We start from the raw sequence: 23170 nt of genomic DNA, 5'->3' as shown, positions 1-23170 counted from the left end.
AACGGTTACTTTTGTAGGTTTTTTGGATGCACACTCTCGTTTTCTGTATTTCAAGTGATGTAGCTGTTTTTCTCTATTTTCTTCTATTATCTATCTCTGTCTCTTTCTGTATACACATATATGATTACAGCATGAATGATGTGTTTCCTTCATCTTTTTTGATTTCGTCCTCTAATTCTTTTTATTTTTGCTGTTCTTCTGGCTTCTCCTGCTGTGATTTATTTAAGTGTTTCTCTGCATCAGGATTTGATAGAGGCCCCTTTTTATTTCACAGGGGATCATTTTTTGAGAATGCCAAGCTTTTAGATGGAAGGATAAATTGTAGGAGAAAAGAATGATATTGCCATGTGATTTCTGTCTGATGTGGGAAGAATTACTATTTCTTTTTTCTGTCCTAACCTCAAAATGTTTTCTTTGCATGATCAGAACAAACATGGATGTGCTACACAACACAATCACAGAACAAATTCAAGTTTCCTTGAATTCATTTTGCTTTGCCTCTGAAGAAAACGTCTTGTGGTGGATGGCGTAGCTTAGGAAAGTAATAGCACACCTCTCCTCAACAAACCACATGATGACGAGTTTCATTATATTTCATCCCAGTTCTTTTTCATTTTCAGTTTACAAGCTCAAAACAGTAGTCTCGTGACTTATCCCCCCAAATAGTAATCTCGCTGCCTGCCCTCCATGTAGTTAAAGACAGTTTCAGACTGAATTTGAGAAAATGAAAACTGCGTTCTGACCAGCAGAATAATCATATCTCCACATGTGTTTGCCAGCAGGAGATGTTCTGAGGATAAGAGCCTCTTATTTGATTTTTCCTCCGCTCGTGGCTCCGGCGGCTCCGGCGGCTCCACAATCTATGCCTTTATTGATTTTGAATCCTGCAAATGATCCCTTAAATCCTAAATGTGTATCCAATCTCCACAAATGTCTTCGGAGCTAATCTTTTGGACGGAGACAAAAGGCCCTGTGTTTTTCCGTGCTCTCCCACTAAGATCCCCGTCTTGACTGTCTTCACTTTAGTAAGTGCTGAGGGCAGTGCAGTTTTGGCAGGCTGCTCTGCGCTGCGGATTGCAAGTTGATCTTAAGCAGAACCATGTTTATCTTCGCGCTCTCTGTTACTGTGGCCATGTTTATCTGAGAAATGAGTGGAGTTGGCCGTTCTCCTGCTGAATTACACACATTCACAGTCACCGCAGCAAATCAATCAAGAGAGCCTGCTATGTTGACAACTCCTCTGTCTCTTTCTGTTTTATCTTAGTTTGAAATGGTGAAAAGGAGAAAAACATTCCGCCTTGTGCTCCGCCTTCTTTTGGAGTCGGTCTCCGCCTGTGAAGCGCAGCGTTTGACGTGAACTTTTGCCATATGCCTGTAGTTCTGCCAAAAATATTAAGTATGGCTCTCTTCCCGAGCCAAGTATCTAGCCATCTGCTGAAGCTTTTACCCAGCAGTGCCAAGGGACTCCATCAAACCCAAACTGTGAGGAGAGAGAGAGAGAATAAGACAGAGACCCAGAGAAAATGTGAGACAGCCTCCCATATTTCTGTAGTTAGGGAAATCTCCGTCGTCAGGCTGATTTACTGCGGGCTAATATCCAGAGAGCTTGCCATGATTGCTGGGTAATTTTGGTTGACTTCATTGCCTTATGTCTGGGCCAAGTCCTAAACTCGTTTCAGAGTGTTGATTCCTGGATTCCTGGTTTTGTTTGACTGATGTAAGAAATGGGAGCTTTTGAAACATGGCAGCCTTTCCCAGATCCAAGGAGTGGGAAATCACCTCAATCCCATACTTTTGAACAATTTGAAGGTTTGGATTTATAGTGACATGCAAAGATAAGACAATCTGTCACTGCATGTATGTGCATGACTGTTTTTGAACATCCTTAAAATGGTGCAAGAGGCTCTTTACAACCCCTCATTATACAAAAGCTCACATTTAGAAGTAGTTTGTCACTTGCTTTTTTCTAAAATGTGCTAAATGCAAGAACGACAATGAAAGCGAGACTTTTTTGTGAGGTTATACATGAGAAAGATCATTATATTACAGTCTGCAGTCTGCCATTACTGGTCCCATTACACACTATGACAGCATCACATTTATTCTTTTCTACCTGCTTCTTAAAAAGGTGTAATAAATAACCTCAGCCTCTGCAGCCTCGCCATAAAAGAAAAAGGTCGTTACTGATCTCCTGCCATTTGTCAAAATTACTTCCTAATCTCGGGGCGCTGAGAGAATTTTCAATCGGTTAATTGTAGATAGAACTAATGAACATAAATTTACATTAAAAATCACTTTGTTATCCACCAGTGCTCATGACCTCCTCCTGACAGGCTGCGCCACTTTTATTTGGGCCAGTTTGAATTTAATACTTTTATAATATAAACTATATAAACTTTTAAATAATATATTTTATTTCATTAACTATGAATAATGTTAGACAAGTAGTAAATCAGAGATAAGATCAAGGATCAACATGCCAAGTTTGAGCCCTTTGACCTCTAAAACAAACAGTGATTTTTAGCCGGACTAAAGAGAGGATCCCTCAGGGCTAAACTTGGATTCCAGCATATTGTTTCTGTCGTGAAGGGTTCAAAGGTTGGTCGTTTTTTAGCCATCTCACTTACTTTCGCTCTCTCCTGCCCCAGCTTTAACCAATAGCTGGCCTATGAGCTGATATATGAGACTAATACGACTATTTGAGTGGGCCGAGGCAGCAGAAAAGAGTGATTGTTGGGAGGTTTAGCCGGCATGTCGGATCCATGACACATAGGTACCATGCTGTCTGGCCCCTGAGAGCGCTCTAATTGCTTTACATTGGTACAAAGGTTTCTTGTAATCGAGCCTCTCTGCCTCCATTTGTCTTGCTCTCAGCCTTGTGCTGAAGGCTTTAATTGGTCTTGGTGGGCCCTTTTCTTGCAGTCAGCTCTCTAGGCCTGCAGTAGAAGACGGTACCGTAGGGAGCGCAGAAGGGTGGGGGGGTTGTAACGAAAGAGGAAGTCAATACTTCTTTTAGCTTTAACACTTTAATTAATGCTCTCCCTGACAAGGAGCTTTCTCTGTCTCTCTCTCTCTCTCGGTTTAGAAATCTAATTTCTTTCATTCTCCAGCAATCTCTTCCCTCATCACCCTCGCTGTCTCCCCAGCCTCATAAATATGGACTCCTGGGACGAACACAAAGCATCAAGACAGCCAAACGGCAGGAGAAAACCACCTACACCGCCTCTAGCGAGCAATCGACAAGTGCACCGCTGAGAGGATGGTGCCTATTAAATTTTATGTCTTTTAGGGGCTTGTGTTTGTGTTTTTACCAGAGGGGTTGTGTGTGAATGTGAACGAGAAATAGAAAGCGAGCATTTGGTTCTCAGCAAGTAGCTCGCGTTCAGATAGGCCCCAGGAGCAGAGAGCCGAGTCTTACCACGACCTTCCCAATTATTTCTCAAACACTTTATTACAAGTTTAGCATGTGGTAGCTCATCTGTCAGCCATTTGGACCAGAACGACGGATTACTAACAGAGGAATCGCTCATCGCGGCATTTGTTTAATGATTTGTCTTCTGTAGTTACTTTTACGTTTCCAGCCAAGGAAATCTTGTGATGAATGTTGCCAGCTGTGAGATTTATGCCCAGGCTTCATCTTTCATCCGATATGCTCAAAAAACACCCAAAAAAAGCTGAAAAAATAGGTGTGGGCTGACAGGCTCGGATAATTATGCTGCTGGGATGCTGACAGTTGGAAGCCTGATAAGGTGATGTGATAAGACGGCGCGGCGTGCTGTTAGCGCATGTGGTGGTTTATTTAAAGCTGCAGTAATTCCTGCGTTTAGCTGCTTCACACAAGTGTGCTTCCTGAGATGTTAAAAACAACACAGTTTGTTCCACTTCACAGATAGACTTGTGAGAGACTAGGAAATTCAGATTGGATGAAATCCTAACACTCAACGTTTACATGCACTACATTTCATCAGAATGGACGAATCCTGTCCGATTTCAGAATCGGAAAGTTTTGTTTGTATAAACTCTAAACTTGCAATGCGATTGCAGGTCTACACCACCCCTTTCAATCAGATCACATTTTAATTCTGATCAAGCTCATTTAGATCATTTGAGCTATTTACATGAAGTCTTTTAATCCGACTGAGCCATAAATCAGATTAGTAGTGGATTATTTGGGTGCATGTACACATAGCTAATGTGTAAGAGGCAAGAGCCATTCACTTTTGTATATTGATGCATTTTTGTTACCTTTGTCAGATTGTATTTCTGATTTGAATCATGTATTGAAAAATAATCAGTTTTGGAGATTTCAGTTTTTCCCTGTGCAAGTGACCCCACTTTGTGCCTGTTTCCTGAAGGGGGCGTTACCAAGATGGCCGCCAAGTGAACCTGACTTTGTATGCGTGCAGATACAGATCTTAAGTAAACTGCTCCATTAGTCACACTGCACATTATTTGACTACCCCTCGACTATTATTTCCTGAAGTATTGACGCCTTATACACAACCATGACCCCTTACTTGGAATAATAATTGTTTTTATCATTTATTTTGACTTCAAAAATCCATCTAAATTGTTTTTTAAAGCTTTGAGTTTTAAAAACATGCAAAGTAATTGTAGCTAAGCATTTAGCACAAATGCTTTAAGCTATTTAAACTAATTACCACTTTGATAATCTGCTAAGAAAGTACATAGCAGATAGATGTGGTTGCGCAAGGTTGGAGTTGTTTGTAACAAGGAGGCAATGATGTAGAAATCAGATGATACTAACAGCTATTATTATTTGTATTAAAAATAATAATTAGTTATTAATATTTATAATTTTTACTTTTTTCACACCAAAGCACCAATTGAAAATTTTACATTAAGTTTTAGTATCAAAAAGCATTATAATAATATACAGCAGAAAAGTTGTACAACTGTCATTTTACGTTATTTTATTTTATTTAATTTTAAAAGAATTAGGCTGTATAAGGACAATTTGATCATTTGATTTTAAATCTTTCCTTATTTCAGCCTTTCTATTTAAGTAAAATTTAAGGAAAATAATCTGATATCTTCTGCTTGCAATATCAACAAACTAACAGACTAATGTTGGTAATATTTTTGGGAAGAAGGTATTCCAGCTGTATATTCCAGCTTTTATGAGTGTTTTTTTCTGTGTAATGCTTGAGTTCATGAGCCAAGGGCATATTTGGGGCATGCGCTGGTGATTTGTGGGCGATTATATTTTTAAGGGTGTCTGTTTCCGACTTGCCCCTCTCTGCATGTCCCCGCTCTGTCTCTGTGATGTGACTGATGGTGCCTCAGGGCTGCCAGTACTTAAATAGGCGCTCAGAGGGTCCAGCTGCTCTCTGCCACGCTCCACTTCTCCCCAGATGGCTCCAAGACGTTCCAGGAAATCCTCCAGAGGGCCACAGCCTGAGGAGGCAGCTTTGGAGTGGGCTCACTCTATCCCTCTGCCTCACAAACAACCACCCTCCTCCCCTGGGCCTCCAGCCCGAAACAGTGACTCAAGGGGCTCTCGGCGAAGCCACAAAACAACCCCTTTACACACGCCATGTAGACACTCTTGGGAGAGATCGCCTGCCTGCTCTGCATCACTCGCCAGTGGACCGAAGGGAGTCGGCAGATGGCTGTCAGGCTGGAGCGTGGGCCACCGCCAGCGTTCACCAACCTCTCCTGAGAAATGAGGGATTTAAGACGGGCAGAAGAATGAGTCTCTGACTTGCTTGAGACTCTGGAGAAGTGTTTGAAACATACTGTAGCACCAACTGTTTTACAAAGAGAAAATGGCTTGAATCTTAAATTCCAGCACGTTTGTTTTTGACAGTGTGTGTTATGTATTACTGGACTGGATTTTGCTCTTAACAAATCTATCACAACTGGCATACAGTGCTTAAAGGGAAAGTGGGTTTGCCTGGGCGTGTTAATATGAAATATTGTGTAATTTATGACGGTCAAGGGACAGAATTTTAATAATAAAGTTGACTTAGGTTGAAATCTTAACTGAAGTCTATATTCGTCTGTCACTCCCGCTCTCTTTCTAAATCCTTCACACAAAGGCTTTGCAAAAAACCTGTTAGTTTGTCATGCAATATGTGCTCATGTAAAGAGATCTCTTTTAAGGGTGTTTTTGTCAACTACAGGCTCTTTTAGAAAATAAACTCTCTTATAACACTTTTCACACTTGTAATAGTTTAACTGATTCTCTATTTTTCTGAAAGCAATGGAAATTCCAAGTGTTCCACAGTGTCAGTTCCATCCATCTCAAATTCTGTGATGGAAATTATGTATTTAACATGTTTTTGCAAAGGCTAATTTCAAGAAGCATAATTTCATATTTCAGAATTTCATATAGCATGTTATGTATTGGATAATAATAATGATATGTATAATTTACCGAAGTGCGATGGATTGAATTCAGCTCACGCTCAGTATTACATAACAAAGGTATGAAGTCCCATATAAATTTTGGATGTTGCCATGTGTACTCCCAAAACAAATTACAATGTTATTGTTGTTGGAGCATCTTTATCGTAAAACAGAGACCATATATTGACACTAAACTCTTAGACTTGTCAAAATATGTATCATTTGACGATTAACATTATTAATATTTTTAGACAGTCGCCTGTATAGTTAATGTAAACAAATTGACGCCAAGCCCAAAGACAGGTCTGTGCACTTCAGTTGGTTAAATGTAAATTTTATCATATAAAAACACAATTTGACTAAATTACAGCTTGACTGGAATTGATACGCAATAAATATATTACGTATTATATTAAGTTATATTTACCATAAAGTCAACATGAAACAGTAAATTGTGAGCTTTTCAATCATTATCGTAACATATATCCAAGTGAAACAGCTTCTCCAATGAGAAAAAATGTAGGCTGATCTCATGTGAGTGATGAATTATTTTGAATAAATGATGTGCATGCATAAATAATTTATAATAAACATTTAAACATTCCCATAAAATAAGAATTGTCAATTACGATTTCATGGAGACTAACCTTCATAAAAATAATAATAATAATAAAACTTTATTGCAAGCTACATTTTTTGAGTGGTGGAAATGTGGTGGAACATCATCTTTTTATATAAATTTATATTAATAATTTTTCACACAATGCATATTGAAATGGTTTATTTTCTTTAAACGGAAGTCGTGGCCTACATGGTTAGTGATTGGGAAAGGGTGGTGGTTCGAGTCTCGGGCCGGCAGGAATTGTGGGTGGGGGGAGTGCATGTAAAGTTCTCTCTCCACTCAATACCATGACTAGGTGCCCTGAGCATATCTGAATCGACCCCCCAAACTCCCCGGGCGCCGCAGCATAAAAAGGCTGCCCACTGCTCCGGGTTGTGTGTTTCACAGTGTGTGTGAAGTTCACTGCTCTGTGTGTGTGCCTTCGGATGGGTTTAAATGCAGAGCACGAAAACTTAATAATCATAACCAAAATTGTCAAAAACCAAACAAAAATAAAACACCTTAAATTAAAATAAACAATCATAATTAAAATATCAAACACAGTCCTGAAAGTTGAAGAAACGCCCTTAAACGAGCACACAGAGTCAGCTGTACCACACTTGGAGGTCTTTGGCAGGCAGTGATGGTGAAAACCAGCACGTCCGAAGGTTAAGGAGCAGGGGCAGCATCTGTAGCTCAGTTACACCCCCTCTGCCCTGATCCTCAGCAGGTGGGGGTGGCCCTGCCCTGGTCCTGTTACTGTTATCCTGGACCTGACAGGACACATACATCACAGCACCGGGCCCCTAATGTGAAACACATTCCACCAGGGCCTGATCAAAGAGCGTCTGCTCCGACAACAAAGTGCCCCCTAATTCCATGTTTGGACCACATAATTGAAGAGTGATTATGGCTGACAAAACACTTTGGGTTTTTTTGCCCCTCCTTCTCTCATTTTCTGAGAGAAAAGCCAGAACTGGCCTGTCATAAAAAGTTACAGGGGACCATGTGCTGAATTTGCAGGATGGAAATAGAGGTCAGGCTTTATTGGAATAGAGCAAACACACACTCACACGCACACGTGCACACATCCATGCACCGCTTTACCCGGTGGCCTGGAATAACACAGCCAAACCACACGAGGAGCAGTAACATGATCCTATGACCCTCTCAAACAGACAGAGCTACTGTTTCTCTGAAGAGCCGGAGCTGTAACTTCTTCACTAACGGGTCTTAACTGCTCACCATTAAGCCCATGACACGCAAATTCCTTCCCAAATCAAAGCAGGCTTTGGCTCGAGAAGAATTCGACTCATAAATGTGGCGTTGACAGACAAGATTTCACTTGGCTCAGGCACGAAAAAGAACCAGGATTCAGTTTTAGTGTTTGCTGCTCTGTCAGTTCACCATGTTAAGCTACTAGCACCTTAGAAGCCCAGAGACTAAAGGCCACTTCCTGTCGGGCAGATCGATATGATAACAGGAGCCCTGGGGTTAGTCTAGAGATATGAGCATTTCATCTTACTGTGGTTTTACTCAGTAAGAGCTTAGGGGCTGACTCTTTCCCGCCTGGCCAAATCTTTGATTCACTTTGGGATTATTACTGTGATGTTTACATCTTTTGTTATCGTGTTAAGAAACAGAACTTTAAAGCCAAACAAAGTAGCCCAAAGGGAAGGAAACATTGTCGAATGCACTAATCACAAACAGGTGTTGCATGCGGGTGAAAGTTTGCCTTTGTAGCTTTTGGACTGGGTTCCAGTGCGAGCGTGTGGTGCTAGCTTGAGATAATGCCTACGGCCAATTTCTAGACAGGAAATGCACAGGAACAGGGCTTTGATTGTGTTTGTTTCCCTCGTCCTGCTCTGTAGTTTTAATGGGCTGAGCAAAGAGACTGATGTTGGCATTCCCTCTTCTCTACCGCTCTCATCTCTCCATCTCTTAATTAGGCTTATCTGCTCAGCGCTGGTGCCAGGCGGAAGCTCGCTCTTTTTTGAAGTGCAATAGGCTGGGCCTTTCAGCTGCTGTTTTGAGGTCAGATGATGGCACAAGGCCAAGCAGGATGGCACAACCCCTCTTCTAAATGTAGAGATTACAGTCAAAGGAGTCAGACTCAAATGGAGTTCTAGAATGCAAAGCCATTGTTTTAGAATTCTCAGCCTGTTTAGAATGACTAGAACATAGAATGTGCTAAAATGTATGCTGTGTATCACAATCTGACTAAGAACCATTTAGGATGTTAAGACTTTTAATGAATTTGGACATAATTGAAAAAAAAAATAGAAATCTGAAGGAATGCATGGTGTATTGGTTCTATATTGGTTATCAACCAATATTAGTATATTAGTTTCAGTTTATTGTAATTGTTAGAATGGCCAAGTATCAGCAATCTCTATGTAAAACTGATTGGACTGACCAAACCGTAAGTCGTAGAGACTTGAAACTTGGAGGGATGGTAGCGCTCACAATGTCTACAATGAACACGTTTACATGCACACCAGTAAGCTGATAACTCACAAATATCAGCTTATTAAAATAACCAGTTTTCCCCGTTTACATGCACATCAGTAACCTGACAACGTAAGTAAGCTGACTTAATAAATCAGGTTATTTCCCTGTAGTGATGTCAAAATGTAATCATTTGCGTATCTGACTCATAGTATTCCATACATTTGTCAGTTGTGATGTTAAATTAAGCTTGCAACATGTCAACTTGCAACATGTCAGGAAACTTACAGCTCGTATATTATCCTCTCATGCAGTTATAAACGCAGCATTGTGACTGAACCACTTCTACTTCTGCTGCACAAGATGAGAACACATTTTTATCATTTTCTGAGTCATAAAAAAAAATTGCTTCTGTGATATAATTCCTCCTTTTTTACTGCAAGACATTTGCTCAGCCTAGATGCACTTAAATCTGCACTAACGATGCGTTCCTGTCACATATCACACATGCGCACTTCAATAAGCCGACAGAAAGCAGGTTATTGCGTTTACATGCCGTGTGAAATCGGAGTAAGAGGCAAAAAACTACCTGTTGTGACCGGTTTATGCTTATGCCGTTTATGACCTTACTCCGATAAAAGAAAACGGGTTTCCGTGTTTACATGACCAAGTGCATTCTTGGATAATAAAGCATAGTCGGCTTAAGAACGTGCATGTAAACACACTCACTGTCACCAAGGCTCGCCCCTATCAGCCTGATGGGGGCGCTACAACAACCAATAGTATGAAATTGCTCATAACTCCTTAATCATCAGGCACAGGCTCAAGTGTCTTATCTTGTTGGAATCCCTGGCTCCCGCCAGACAAAATGCATGCCTCGGATTCAATCGTCAAAATTTATAGTATTTTGGATTTTTTGAAAAACCTACTTTTGCAAATAAGTCCTAGGTTTTTTGGCCAATTGGAACCAAACCAGTGCAGAAAGACTTTCTGGAGAGTGAATATCAATAATTATTATAAAAAAAAAAAAAAGCTGAACTTTCGAGTCACCATTATGAAGAGATGGCAAAACGTTCAAAACGTTCACTTTTATTAAAACAACTATAACTTTTGAACATAGTGAGACATCTTCGCCAATCAACTTGGATATTGGTGTGCTGTGTCTTTGTCCGACGTGCCACAAGTGTTTTCAAGGATATTTTCGTATCTCAAAAAACATGGCCACCATATGCCAATGAAGTGTATACAGTGATATACAATTTTCATTTTTTTAAACCCTTTAGTCTTTAATAATAATAATAAAAAAAATAATAATAATCACACTGTTAAATATAATTATTAGCAATCTCAAAATGAATTTTAATTTAAATTCATTTGTAGAATTAAAAATGATTGATTTTTTTAGTTAAATTTATTTAGACAAAGTAGTATTGATGAAATGATGTCAAATTCAGACACTGCATTAAAAAGAAAAAAACTGATGGGAATTGGGGGGGGGGACTAGGAAATGCACATTGATGTTTTTTTGGCTGCCACTTATTAGAAACATTTTTAGTTCTCCTTCTTAACTGCACATCAGGCAGACACCTTTTCTGTTTTTATTTTGATTTTCAGAGAGGGGGTGTATGTGTGAGATCACTTCTCAGGGGTGCGATTGCAATCTGCACTGCCGCCACCTTTGGTGAAAATCCACACTTCTGGGGTGTGTGTGCATGTCAGATGGCTCTGCTTCACACCCGCTGCCTAGTGCTCCCCTCCGCCACTTAGCATGCTAATTAATCCCAGTGACAGCCATTGGTGTCACTCACCCCTTACTCCCACTGCGACGCTACCACAGCAACACTCCCACAGGTCCCTTCCTGCTTTAGATGGCCTGCTTTTTTTTTAAGAAGCCCCACTGTACACTAGGATTACAATCCCAATCTTGGTCTCGTCTCTTGACACAGGACTTTATGGAATTGTGTGTAAGGAAGTGAGGGAATATATTATTATACAAAATAAAATAAAATAAACAAGTGTACGCAAAAATGTGTGTGTGAAAGAAATAGTGTGTTTATTAAGCCTTCTGGGAAGGGAGGGAGGTGAAGACTGTAAATAATTAGCACTGGAGTGCTTGGAGTTTGCCCGTTTGATCTCTCCGATGGAAAAGCAAATGTAATTTAGCGCGCCACGAGTAATTTAACAGTTAGCATGAGTTCCTTTTAATTTCATTTTGCTCAGCATCACTCTCTTAAATTAAATATTTTTGTTGTTTACAAAGCAGATCTTTGGCAGCTCGGCAGGGCCGCCAAGTAGAGAGCGAGACGTTTCCGTTGCTGTTTATTCGTCTAGGCTTGTTTGCGTGTTGAGAAGTGTTTATGTTGATTGTTTGAGAACAATTGGATCAAGCATGTCTAGAAAAATTAATTCATAACTAATGATAATGGCACTAGAACTAAAGCTGTTCGGCACTTGGAAAATACAAATATTAGCGTTTCGTCTATCCAGCACATCTGTGCTGTGTTGGCAGTACAAATTGTTTATTTGAACATATTTAAATTGAGTTTTAAATATCAAATTTAAAATATTGCATTGAGGAATACTTCTTTACTGCACACACACATACAGAAATTCACAGGCTTCACAGGGTTTATCTCAGCTGGTCAGGGAATTGTCAATTAATTGCTGGAGGAGCCTGTGACTAGCAGAGCCTCTGTTCAGCACCACATCCCCTGGAACAAGAGTCCTCTGTAAGTGAGTTCACTGCTGGCGCTGTTTGAGTCTGTCTGTCTGTCTTATCACCTCTGTATGTGTGTGTGGGTGGGAGTGTCTCTTCTAGCCGAGGGGCTCATTGGTCTGGCTTGTTAGTTAATGCTTTTGTTCAGCAGTACTGTTGTTTTTCCAGCAGTTAAATTGCATGTAATCAAATCACAATTTACAACCAATTCAGTCAGTACTTTTATATAATGTATAATATAGTAAAGTAAATATAGAAATATGCATTAATCTAGAGATAGATAGATAGATAGATAGATAGATAGATAGATAGATAGATAGATAGATAGATAGATAGATAGATAGATAGATAGATAATGTATAAATACACACTCATATATATTTTCAAAATATTTACATGTATGTACATGTACATGTTTATACTAATAAAATAGATATGATATATATATATATAAATATAACATATTTCTTCAATATATACGTGCTTGTGTGTGTATTTATATATGCATAATAAATATACACAGTACACACACACACACACACATATTATGTAAAAAAAAAACTTATTTTGGATGTAATTAATCGCAATTAATCGTTTGACAGCACTAGTATTTACATATTTTATGTTGTAATTTCTATCTATCTATCTATCTATCTATCTATCTATCTATCTATCTATCTGTCTATCTATTTAAACACTGAAAAAAGTAGGAAATCCCACATTTAATAAACATATTTTTTTAAGTAGGAAACTAAAATAGTATTTTATTGCTCCAATAATCTTTGTTTTAATTTTAACTTATAAAAATCATAGGTTACAGGTAGGTGTGTGTCTCAAACAACAGTGAACAGATGAACGGAGCTCTGTTAATGGTAGGTGGTGAGTGTGCAGCAGCATTTCAGATGGATGGTGGTAAAACAGAGACAGAGGATGATGGAAGTGTGCAGCAGAATGAATATTAATGGTGGGCGTCTGGGCCAGAGCTAATGATGAGGAAAATTCCCTAATAAAAACTTGATGTGATGGGCAACGACCCGCGGGGTCACCAGAGAGACCTAGAGTTAATAGTGTGCCGTCAGGTGTGGGGAGCAAAGTGATTAGAGCCACACATCCGTTCCTGCTGGAGAAAGAGAGAGAAAGTGGGGTAGAGATAAAAATAGAGATACTACAGTTTGATTGAAAATTCGAAAGCGTGATGAAGAAAATATGAAGGAAAGCAAGAATAGTGCACATCCACGTCTAATCTGATTTCTATACAGGCACGAATGAATCTAGTCTGTCAGTGTGAAATTTTTGACACGTGTGCTTCTGCATTGTCAAGTTGTCCTATGTAGATCTTTATTTTGTTGGGATATTCAGTTATAACATAACTGCATACATTCATCCACACATTTTCCGCTTCACTGCTTTTTTCCAGAGGGTACGAGGAGAAGCATAACAAAGATGGCAGCTGGCATCAGAGCAAATGTCATCTGCGCATGCAGTAATTAAAATGCAAACAAAGTGGACTGTTCCCCGGGGAGGAGCCATAATGGTACAAACAATGCAATCTGATGTATTTAATTGTCTGAAAATCTTTCTATTAATCTTTGATTAAGCCAGCAACTGTTTGCTGCCTAACCTTCTTCAGCACTGAATGCCTGTGGGAGTGAACTACACACTGACTCGTGATTGTTTGTTTGTTTGTTTGTCTATTTAACGGGGGAAGAAGAGTGTCTTGCATCTTGAAATAAACCTTAGTCAGAGAGGACACCATAGTTAATTTGACATGAATGAAAATGAGGCAGTGAGGGACAGAAATGCAGTTCATTGCTGACTGAACATTAAATATATGCCTTTCCGATAACTTTCCAGTGGACAAAAAAGTAAAGAATGTAATGTAAAGAATGTAAAAGTAACCTTGGATGTTTAAAGTAGTAATGACCTAGGACAGTTTATGTTCAAAATAGATTTCATGAGCAATTTACATAGAAATGATAATTGCGTTACAACCCCCTAATAAACTACTTCCCACCATAATATTCTCTTCTAAAAAAAAAAAAAAAAAAAACTAAAAAATAAAAAAAGCTGCTAAGAAATCAATAATAATATAAAAAAATACCTCTCAAAAATAAATGTTTTTTTTTTTTTTTTTTTACTTTCTATTCTAACCCTGGAAAAAGAAATCCAAAAATATTAAGCAGCCAAACTGTTTTCAACATTGATAATTATAGCAAATCATCACCATATTAGAATGATTTCTGAAGAATCATGTGACACTGAAGGCTGGAGTAATGACTGCTCAAAATTCAGCTTTATCAACACAGGAATAAATTATATTTAAATATATATTCAAAAAGAAAACAGACATTTTAAATTGTAGTAATATTTTCACATATTTTGATCAAATAAATGCCTTAGTGTGCATGAGAGCAAAAGAAAAAAATCACACTGACCCTAAAATTTTGAAAATAAATAATTTTAAAACATATACTGTATAATGATAATTACATAAAAGATTTTAAGTTTTAATTTAACATGTCCATACGTTATATGCTCTTTATTCATTGTTCAGAGTGATTTTAGTGTCAATGTCATATGGCCACATCACTTTTCTTTTTTTGGAACTTAAATTCTAGCAATGATTTGCACATATGATTTCATCTTCCCACTCTTTTTTTTCTTTCACAAACACGCTCACTGCGTTTACCCTTCCCTCCCACTCTCACTTGTGGCTGGCAGGCTGGGTGACAATGCCACCCTTGGTTGATCAGCTAAGCGCGTCGCCCCTGTGGCACCATCTGTCTGTGCCAAGCTCCACCTCAGGGTGCCATCCCACATCTGTCAGCCCAAGCAGCTTAGCTGACAAGTTATTTTAAAGGTAGACGTACCCTCAAGATACGCAGACACATTTACATACATGCATGCAGGCACAACACGCACACAAATATCTTGTACCTGCTAACCCTTTCTTGTTGCTGGCACGGTATCACACAGAGAGTGTGTGTGGCGGATGTACATCTAAGAATGGCTCTCGATACTTCAGATTCAGCTTCTTATTTTCTCTTTTTCTTGTACGACAGCATTTCTTGTCACTCTTTGAATGGCTTTGAATCATTGGGTATGGTGCTATTTTAAAAATATGGAAATAGCAATAGTGCAATCTTCAAAGACAGCATCCTAATTGTCATGAAACCGCATAAGTGATTATTTGAAGCAGTTTTCAAAGGCAGCAAATAATAACAACTCGGAATTGATTGTAATAGATTTTGATGTAAACATGTTGCGAAGCTACTGGTACAGTACAGAAAAATAAATATATTAAATTAGTGCTGTCAAATTAATTGCCATTAATCGCATCCAAAATACACATACAGTATACATTTAAAAAATATTTACATGTATATATTTATATTCATATAATTTATATTATATATAAGTATATTTAATATATAAACATAACATTTTTCTTAAACATATACATGCATGTGTGTGTATTTATATATACATAACAAATATACACAGTACACGCACATATTTAACCTTTTATTTTGCATGCAATTAATCACGATTATTCATTTGACAGCACTAATTTAAATGTTTATAAATATTTTTAATAATAATTTAATTCAAGTTTAATTAAAAAAATGTACAAATTTTATAATACAATAAAAGTATTTTATAGCAATATAATATTTTTATTTTCTTTTTATTAACTATTTTTAAACATCTTTGATTTTTGTTTATTTATTTTATTTTATTTTTACACTGCAGTTCATAATGGGATTACCTTCTCCATAAAGGACTTTTTGCTACCTTTTAGAGCACACTTTGTGTTATGAGCCACCTATGATGCTTTAAAGTGTAGCTTTTTTGGAACAGAGCTTCAGTATTTGTGCTCTCCTCAGTCCGTTAGCTCTTATTCAGTGCTCACGGTCTGGAGAAAGTGTCATATCGGGGAGGAAATTGCCTGCAGATGTTGGCGAGGTGCTTAAGAGAGAAGGTGGGATGGTACGACCAGGCTGGAGGTTATTAGGCCAGGCAGCAGATGACTGCTTTCCTGACAGGGGAGAGAGAGACAGGGACAGGGATAGCTGCCCTGGGACAGGCTACACTATACTGGTGAAGGAGCTGTTTTCCTGTATCCAGGGCCTCCTGGCTGTCACGCTTCTCTCCTCATTTGTTCCTCCGCTCCTTCATCCTGCCGTACTTTAGGATGACAGCTGGACGTCACGCAGATGCTGTGTGAATTAGTCCCTGAATGTCATCAGGTCTGGATTTCGGCACTGTTAATGGCCTAACCCAGTCAAAGGTGTCGAGATACATTTCCTTCTCCACGCTGCTGCGGCTGACAGCAGCGCTGCTGTGTTTTTTCTGCTAAGTGAGGTTAGATTTTACTTGGATTTAATGTTAAAGGCTTGTGGAGAACACAGAGACAGGGTCATGGGCTAGATGATTAACAGTCATGTAATTTGTATCACACACCCAAGTCTGCCATTTGTGCACTGTCAGGTTTAGCTTTAGACATTTGAGCTTAAAATTACATAAGCACAGAATACATAAATAGTGCAGTGCAGCATTGGCTTTTCTGATGTTGTGTTAGCTCGATTCATGTTTTAATGGTTGTCGTCTGGCTTGTGTTTTTGTGTGGATCTTTGATTTATCTTTGACATCTGCTTGCAGTAAGGTTTCTTAGACTTTCTCAAACCACGGACCAAAAAATACATTTTGTGTTTACTTGAGATGCAAACGTGAGAAATCATATACTTTGCTATTTTGGGCTATTATTGGCTTTTCTTTTTTTTTCTTTCTTTGCAGAGCGATATCATCCAAAAAAAGGAAATAAAAAATCACTTTTTCACATTTTTGTGATTTGTGATTTTTTTTATATATATAATTCTTTTTCTCAGTTAAAACTTTTTTATTGTGTTGCATAAATGAAATACAATTAATTAAATATATATATATATATATATATATATATATATATATATATATATATATATAGCTTGATGTGACCCTGTGTTTATTGGTACACAATGCACTTTTACAAGATAAGTACTTTGAGAAACACTAAATAAAAATTAATGATGTCACATGCAGAATATAGCATTAGGTTAACCTTCTATGTCTGGACATTCATGTATATCGGCTGTAAGCTTGTTATTTTACATTCAAATGAGTTTTGTGACTACATATTAAATACAAGTTTGCATTAGGAATAAGACTATAGAGAAAAATCCTTTCCTCCTTGTTTTAACCTCAAAAATGTTATATAATAGCATTTATGAATGTTTAGTATCAAGTTTATGAAGAATCCCAGTATCTGCTCAGTATCTTCATTCATTCATTCATCTTGTGAGCCACACATCAGTACCCGTTACATTGTCACCTTGATACTCATGAGTCTTCAGTATCCGCCTCAGTGTGGCATAACTCGCTCTGTATGGTAGACTTGGAGAAGCGCTGGTTTCCATCTCACAGCACAAAGCTTCCGGTGAAATTTCTTGCCTCTCTTTGGCCCAATACTCAAAGCTTCACTCTCAGCAGACAGCACAAGGCACGCCGCCATTTTCTCCTCAGAGCATCTGACTCTTAGCTCGGCGCTGGCTGGGCCTGTTTTCACTTCCTCTCTCTGTTTGTCTTTCCTCTTCTATCCATCTCAACACACGCACACACACACTCCTCCTTTCCGCAGAGCAGAGAGTGGGAGCTCCAGGCCTTGATTTGCCAACACATTTCCAATGATTAAAACGTAATTAGCGCTAGCGAGCGCCTCCTCCCTGGCTAATTTCGCTGCACGCTGTGACAGGCAGGCGGCCGGCGGCGGCGCGGCCCCAGTGGCAGATGGAGAAGCAGGCAGCAGGAGGGGAAAAACCATTTTGCCGCGCCATGGTTTGCATCAGAAAACCATCAGGACACGCAGCTTTTTCTGTGGGAGGTGGGAGGAGAGGGAGAGAGAGAATGAGGGGGGACGAGGAGGTGGGGCACGTAGCTCTCCGTGGCAGCGCATCAAATTGGCACTGTCAGAGCTGACCCTGGCAATGGTTGCCATTCTTCAAGCTGTCCCCCACCGCCACCCACCATAGCCCGCAGGCAGAGCGAGAGAGAGAGCGACAGCAGAGAGTGAAAATAGCATAGGGAAGAGGAGGAGGAGGGATGGAGGGAGGGAGGGAGAGAGAGAGAGAGAGAGAGCGTACCAACCTATCGTCAACCTTCCGGACCCCTGCTGCCTCTGTAATCAAGCTCAGATCAGTCTCAATTAATTTCAGCGTTCGTTGACAGTGCCAATTACAACACAATGGCAAATAGACCATGAAATGGAACGTCGAACACTTTGCGTCCTAACTTGACATTTGACTGCGGTTTTACATCAATGACTGCTAAATAAGAACAGATCTCTTTATGCGCTGTTTTCGAACATATTTTTGAAGCATATTTTTGGAGTGTTTGCTGTGTTTGGCTCGTAGCAGTGCTGGATTTAAACCACACATTTTTCATTGTGTTGGCCCTTCACCAGAGTGTGTCATGCAGGTTTGATGTGGGCTCCGAGGTTTTCGTTTTTGAGAAGTCTGGTTCAGCTTGGAGCCTCGGACAATGGCAAAAACGTTGCTCAGAAAACGATTGCTTTTGTTTCTTTATTGCCTGCCGTTGTTAGCCGCACTTACGAGGCCTGTGGGATTTGACTTCAAATAAGAAATGAAATGTATTTTACTTGAAGATATTTTCATGTAAACGCTCTCTTTGGAAGTTTGTCATTGTAGATGTGTTGTTTAAAAACCAGCCAATCAAAGATTTCCATTCCAGTCCAGACTTTCAAGAACCCATGAAATTGTTTAAAGAGTGCTGTGTTGACATTTCTTGTTGTAACAAGATGTTGGCGACCTATCAAAGGGCTTTTCCAATTTCATATAGCCAGTGGACAAACCACAAAACATTGAAGGCATTGCCTTTTTGCCATTTCCTTCTTAAACAAATTGATAATTAGTATGAGCAAAGGTGCATAATGAACCATGATTCCTTAGTTTTCATGCTTCACGGATTTTCTAAAATATGTTGAATAATTTGAGTCTCTTCAGGATGTGTTGAGCTCCCATATTGCACTGCTGCAGTACAGACTGCATCAACACTACTGGTCTCATTCGCAGGCCTAATCAGCTCCTTACTCTTCCTCCCTCGCTGTATCTGAGGAGTGTGTGTCTAACTAAAGCAGATGGCTCTCCTGTTCCACTGAGGCCATTGGCTGTTTTAATAAGCTTAACATGCTATATTGATCTGCAGCCAAGATCAATTGGCGAAGTGTTTGGCTTTGAAATTAACACCACACCAGAAAAAAAAGCAAGAAAATGCTGAGATGGATTCCCAAGTTAATCCATCCAATATGACTGTAATACCAAGTGTTTTAGAGGAATTAAATATGTTGGACTGACCATCATTATGCCAATCTCTTCATATTTACTCTCGTCAGCATCCTTTACTGTTGTTTTCTTCAAACTTCATCAGTCCAAATGGATGTGTGCTTCTTCAGTCAATAATAATTATATTATATTATATTATATTATATTATATTATATTATATTATATTATATTATATTATTTTAATAAAGCTATAATAGTTGACTATTAAGTACAGTTATCATATTTTATGTTTGACCTTTTTTCCACTTGTAATAGATGAAATAGAAGAAAAAATGGTGGAGAGAAAGCCAGGGATGGAAAACTGTCACTGGACTCGAACCTGCATCTTCCACATAATCATGTTAAACATATGCACTAAGCATTATGCCACGACTCAGACATTCTAATATACTTTGTATCACAACATGTAACAGATCTTACCTTTTTTTGTTTATTTGTGAAAAGTGCAGCTTCTCCTGTTAAGGACAAACAAGCTGCCTGCCCTTGCCTGTCAAATCTCATCTCACCTTTTCCGTTACTTGTACTTTCCCACTATAAAGGTATTTCCATCTGGACCCACCCCTCCTTTCTCAATTTCTTCTCTCAGCACCAGTACAGAAATTTGCATACCTCTATTCTTGGAAAGTAGGAGCAGGAGAGAGAGAAAGAATAATGACAGCAATTTCTTCCCTTTCTCCACTTGCTGGCTTGCGAGAGTGTGGTTTAGCGGCACCTGTGTTAGCGACAGGCACACGGATGAGAAGCGAAAGAGAGCAGTTGATTAAATCATCAAGTCGCAGCGCAGAAAGTCAATTCTGCTCACCGTCTACAATGATATCCTTTTATCCTGACATAATGAGCTATGGCACTTTTGCATTGGGTAATGCGATGAGTTCTATTAGCGCGTTCCATTTGCTTCACAAGCAAGGGCGAGTCATTTCGTTCCTCTCATATCTCCGCAATCAAATCGCTAGGCTGGGCGCGGAGAGCACCGACACGCCAGTGGAGATGCCGACGGTGTTTTATGGATCACAACACACTGGAAAAATACATTTTGCTCATTATTTTAACTCTTCATGAACCTTGACTAGGTGAATGAGGGGGAGCCCCAGGCCTTTAGGAAAGCTCCATGCAGTCGTGTATGTTAAATCGACTATTATGGCCCAGAATGGGAACAGAGTTAAATTCAGTTATATTCAGAAAGCTTCAATAATACGATGCCGATTTTGTTTCATAGCATTTTTACTGTAATGCTAACAGTATTAGCATGCTGGGACACACCAGAGCAGTAGGTTATTAACATCTGGTATGTGTGTGTTTATTGGTTATGTATAATACATGAGCCCCGTATGTCTCGAATCCCGTTGGACTGGGGCTGTAAATTGGATGCTGCTCACCAGGCCCTGTATCAGGTCAGAAGGGAGAGACTTGTGCCAGAATATACCCCCTCTTGCTGTTTCCTGTCCTATCACTTTCTGTCCCTAGCACTCAGTCTTGCAGGAATATGGATCCCAGAACTGTCAATCAGTCAGGGCTGCCACAGGGTTAAGCTCCGCTTGGTGTAATTGGCCCTGAAGACCTTAGGCCCCGCCCCCTAGCAGGCCTTCATTATGGAGTCCAAGCTCAAACCCTGAACGCATCTCCCCCAGCCAAGTCATCTGTGTGCTCCTTGCTAATTAGCAGATAAAGAATTAAGTGGACCTTGAAATTGAAATAGGTCAGAAAGGCTTAAATTCAGCATTTTAATATCATGGTATGTTTATTAATTTATTTGCCAATTATTCGTTGGCTTATTTTGCATGGAGACACCAATGCCCTCTCTTGTTTTGTCTTGCATCTGTTTTTTTTTTGTTTTTTTTTTTGTTTCTATTCCCTCAGTGTGGCGTCTGTAATATTAAATGTGGTTCTTTTTAGTAAATCAAAAACAGACAGTGTGACCACCAGTGTTGCCCACTGCTGAAAACAAAAGACTCTTATGAACTGGTTCTTTTTAGTGAATCCAAAGCTACCAGAGTAGCTTGATTCTTAAATTGAATGACTCTTATGAATTGGTTCCTTTTAGTGAATCCAGTTTATATTGTAGAGCACCTCCAGTGTAGTCTCTTTCATGAACGTATCACTCATATGATTCTTTTTTGTGAATCAAAAGCATACAGAGCATCCAGTGTAGCCTAATTCATGAACAAATGACTCTTATGAGCCAGTTCTTTTAAGTGAATCATAAACACAGTTTGACCAGCGTAGCCCCATTTTATAAATGAATGACTTTTATGAACCGATTCTTTTTATTGAATAAAAATCATACAGTGTGACCAGTGTTGTCTGATTCATGAACAAATGACTCCAGTGAGGTTTTTTTTAGTGATATAAACACGACCGATGTAGTTGAAATAGCAAAATAAATGTCAGTTTTGAGCTGGTACTTATGATGAATCGTCCAAAATTTGCTTTGAATGAATCTAAAACTGCCCTGTCTAATTTACAATTTATAATACTCACATGAATCAGAATCAAATCAGGAGCTTGTGAATTGGAATATAACTGAATCAGGAAATCGGTATCTATACCGAATCCTAATAAAAATGGAATTGATTTAGTGTTAGCTATTTTCGACCAAAGTAATCGATTCACCGAATTTAGGATTGATTTCATGAGCAAAATGCACAGTTATTTCTGTAAACAGTCAAACTCTTTGCACAGAAGAAGATTAAGCGGTGGACTGATAGCTGTTTTTAGCTGCAGTGTGTCTGTGGCCTATGAGACGTAAAGATAGTTGGACTCGTACTCTAGTTGCTGTCGGGGAGAAAAAACCCTGCTGGTGGTAATAGGCAGATGTAATGAGGCCTGGCCACTGAGTGAGATAAGAACAGCCTTTTCCTGCTTAGACTTTTATTACTCTGCTGATGAGCTGTGCAGTGCGAGACTGCCCAAATCAGATTTCCACTTCATAATAGCTTTATATTTAAAAGCAAAAAAAAAAAAAAAAAAGTGTTTCAGCTCCATCACATCTAGCAGATCCTACACTGTTCTAATGTGTCCTTTTTCTTTGTCTTGCAGTGTGAGAGCGAGAGTGACCAAGAAGACAAGGTAAGACTGGACCTTATTATTTTGGTTACAAGACAACTTTACATGTAGAAATTCTCAATGTTGAAATGTGTCATAATACTTTCTCTTATCCTCGCATAATATGCAGAGACAACTACAAAACCCCCGTTTTAACAGCGATTATATCACTGGAGGTCACGCACTCACTGTGTAGTTTGTTTCTGGAAATTGTTGCTGTTTTTAGTTGTCTGCATCATATCAATGCTAGCTTGCATAAATCATTTGTTGCATTGCCTCTGGTTGCTTTGATGGAAATGTATTTTTACAGTGCTCTTTGGTTATACTTGCAGTACCAAAATAAAATACATAAAAGTATATGTACATTAATACTTAAAATTAGTACCAAATATTATTATTTATAATTTATTATTATTATTATTATTATTATTATTATTATTATTATTATTATTATTATTAATGTATTTATTTATATACTTATTTATTCATTAATTTAAATCTCCAACTAACTTACATAATAAAATAAAAAAAAAAATAAAATAAATTAATTATTTTAATTTAAAAAATATTAGTTTTTATAATTTATTATTATT

The 23170-nt window shown here is 38.7% G+C and overlaps 1 protein-coding gene across 9 annotated transcripts in view; it reads left to right on the top strand.

Annotated features, from left to right (window-relative positions):
- Positions 1-23170, top strand: part of auts2a (activator of transcription and developmental regulator AUTS2 a) — a 333955-nt gene that overhangs the window by 193343 nt on the left and 117442 nt on the right. For all 9 annotated transcript variants that reach the window (XM_042732629.1, XM_042732628.1, XM_042732632.1 and 6 more), the window contains one exon: positions 22572-22601. In XM_042732629.1, the coding sequence (XP_042588563.1) occupies positions 22572-22601 (30 nt within the window). The remainder of the gene's footprint in view (positions 1-22571; positions 22602-23170) is intronic.

Source organism: Cyprinus carpio, chromosome B10, assembly GCF_018340385.1.
Source record: "Cyprinus carpio isolate SPL01 chromosome B10, ASM1834038v1, whole genome shotgun sequence".
Taxonomy (NCBI): Eukaryota; Metazoa; Chordata; class Actinopteri; order Cypriniformes; family Cyprinidae; genus Cyprinus; species Cyprinus carpio.
This window is presented reverse-complemented; position numbering and strand designations above follow the sequence as displayed.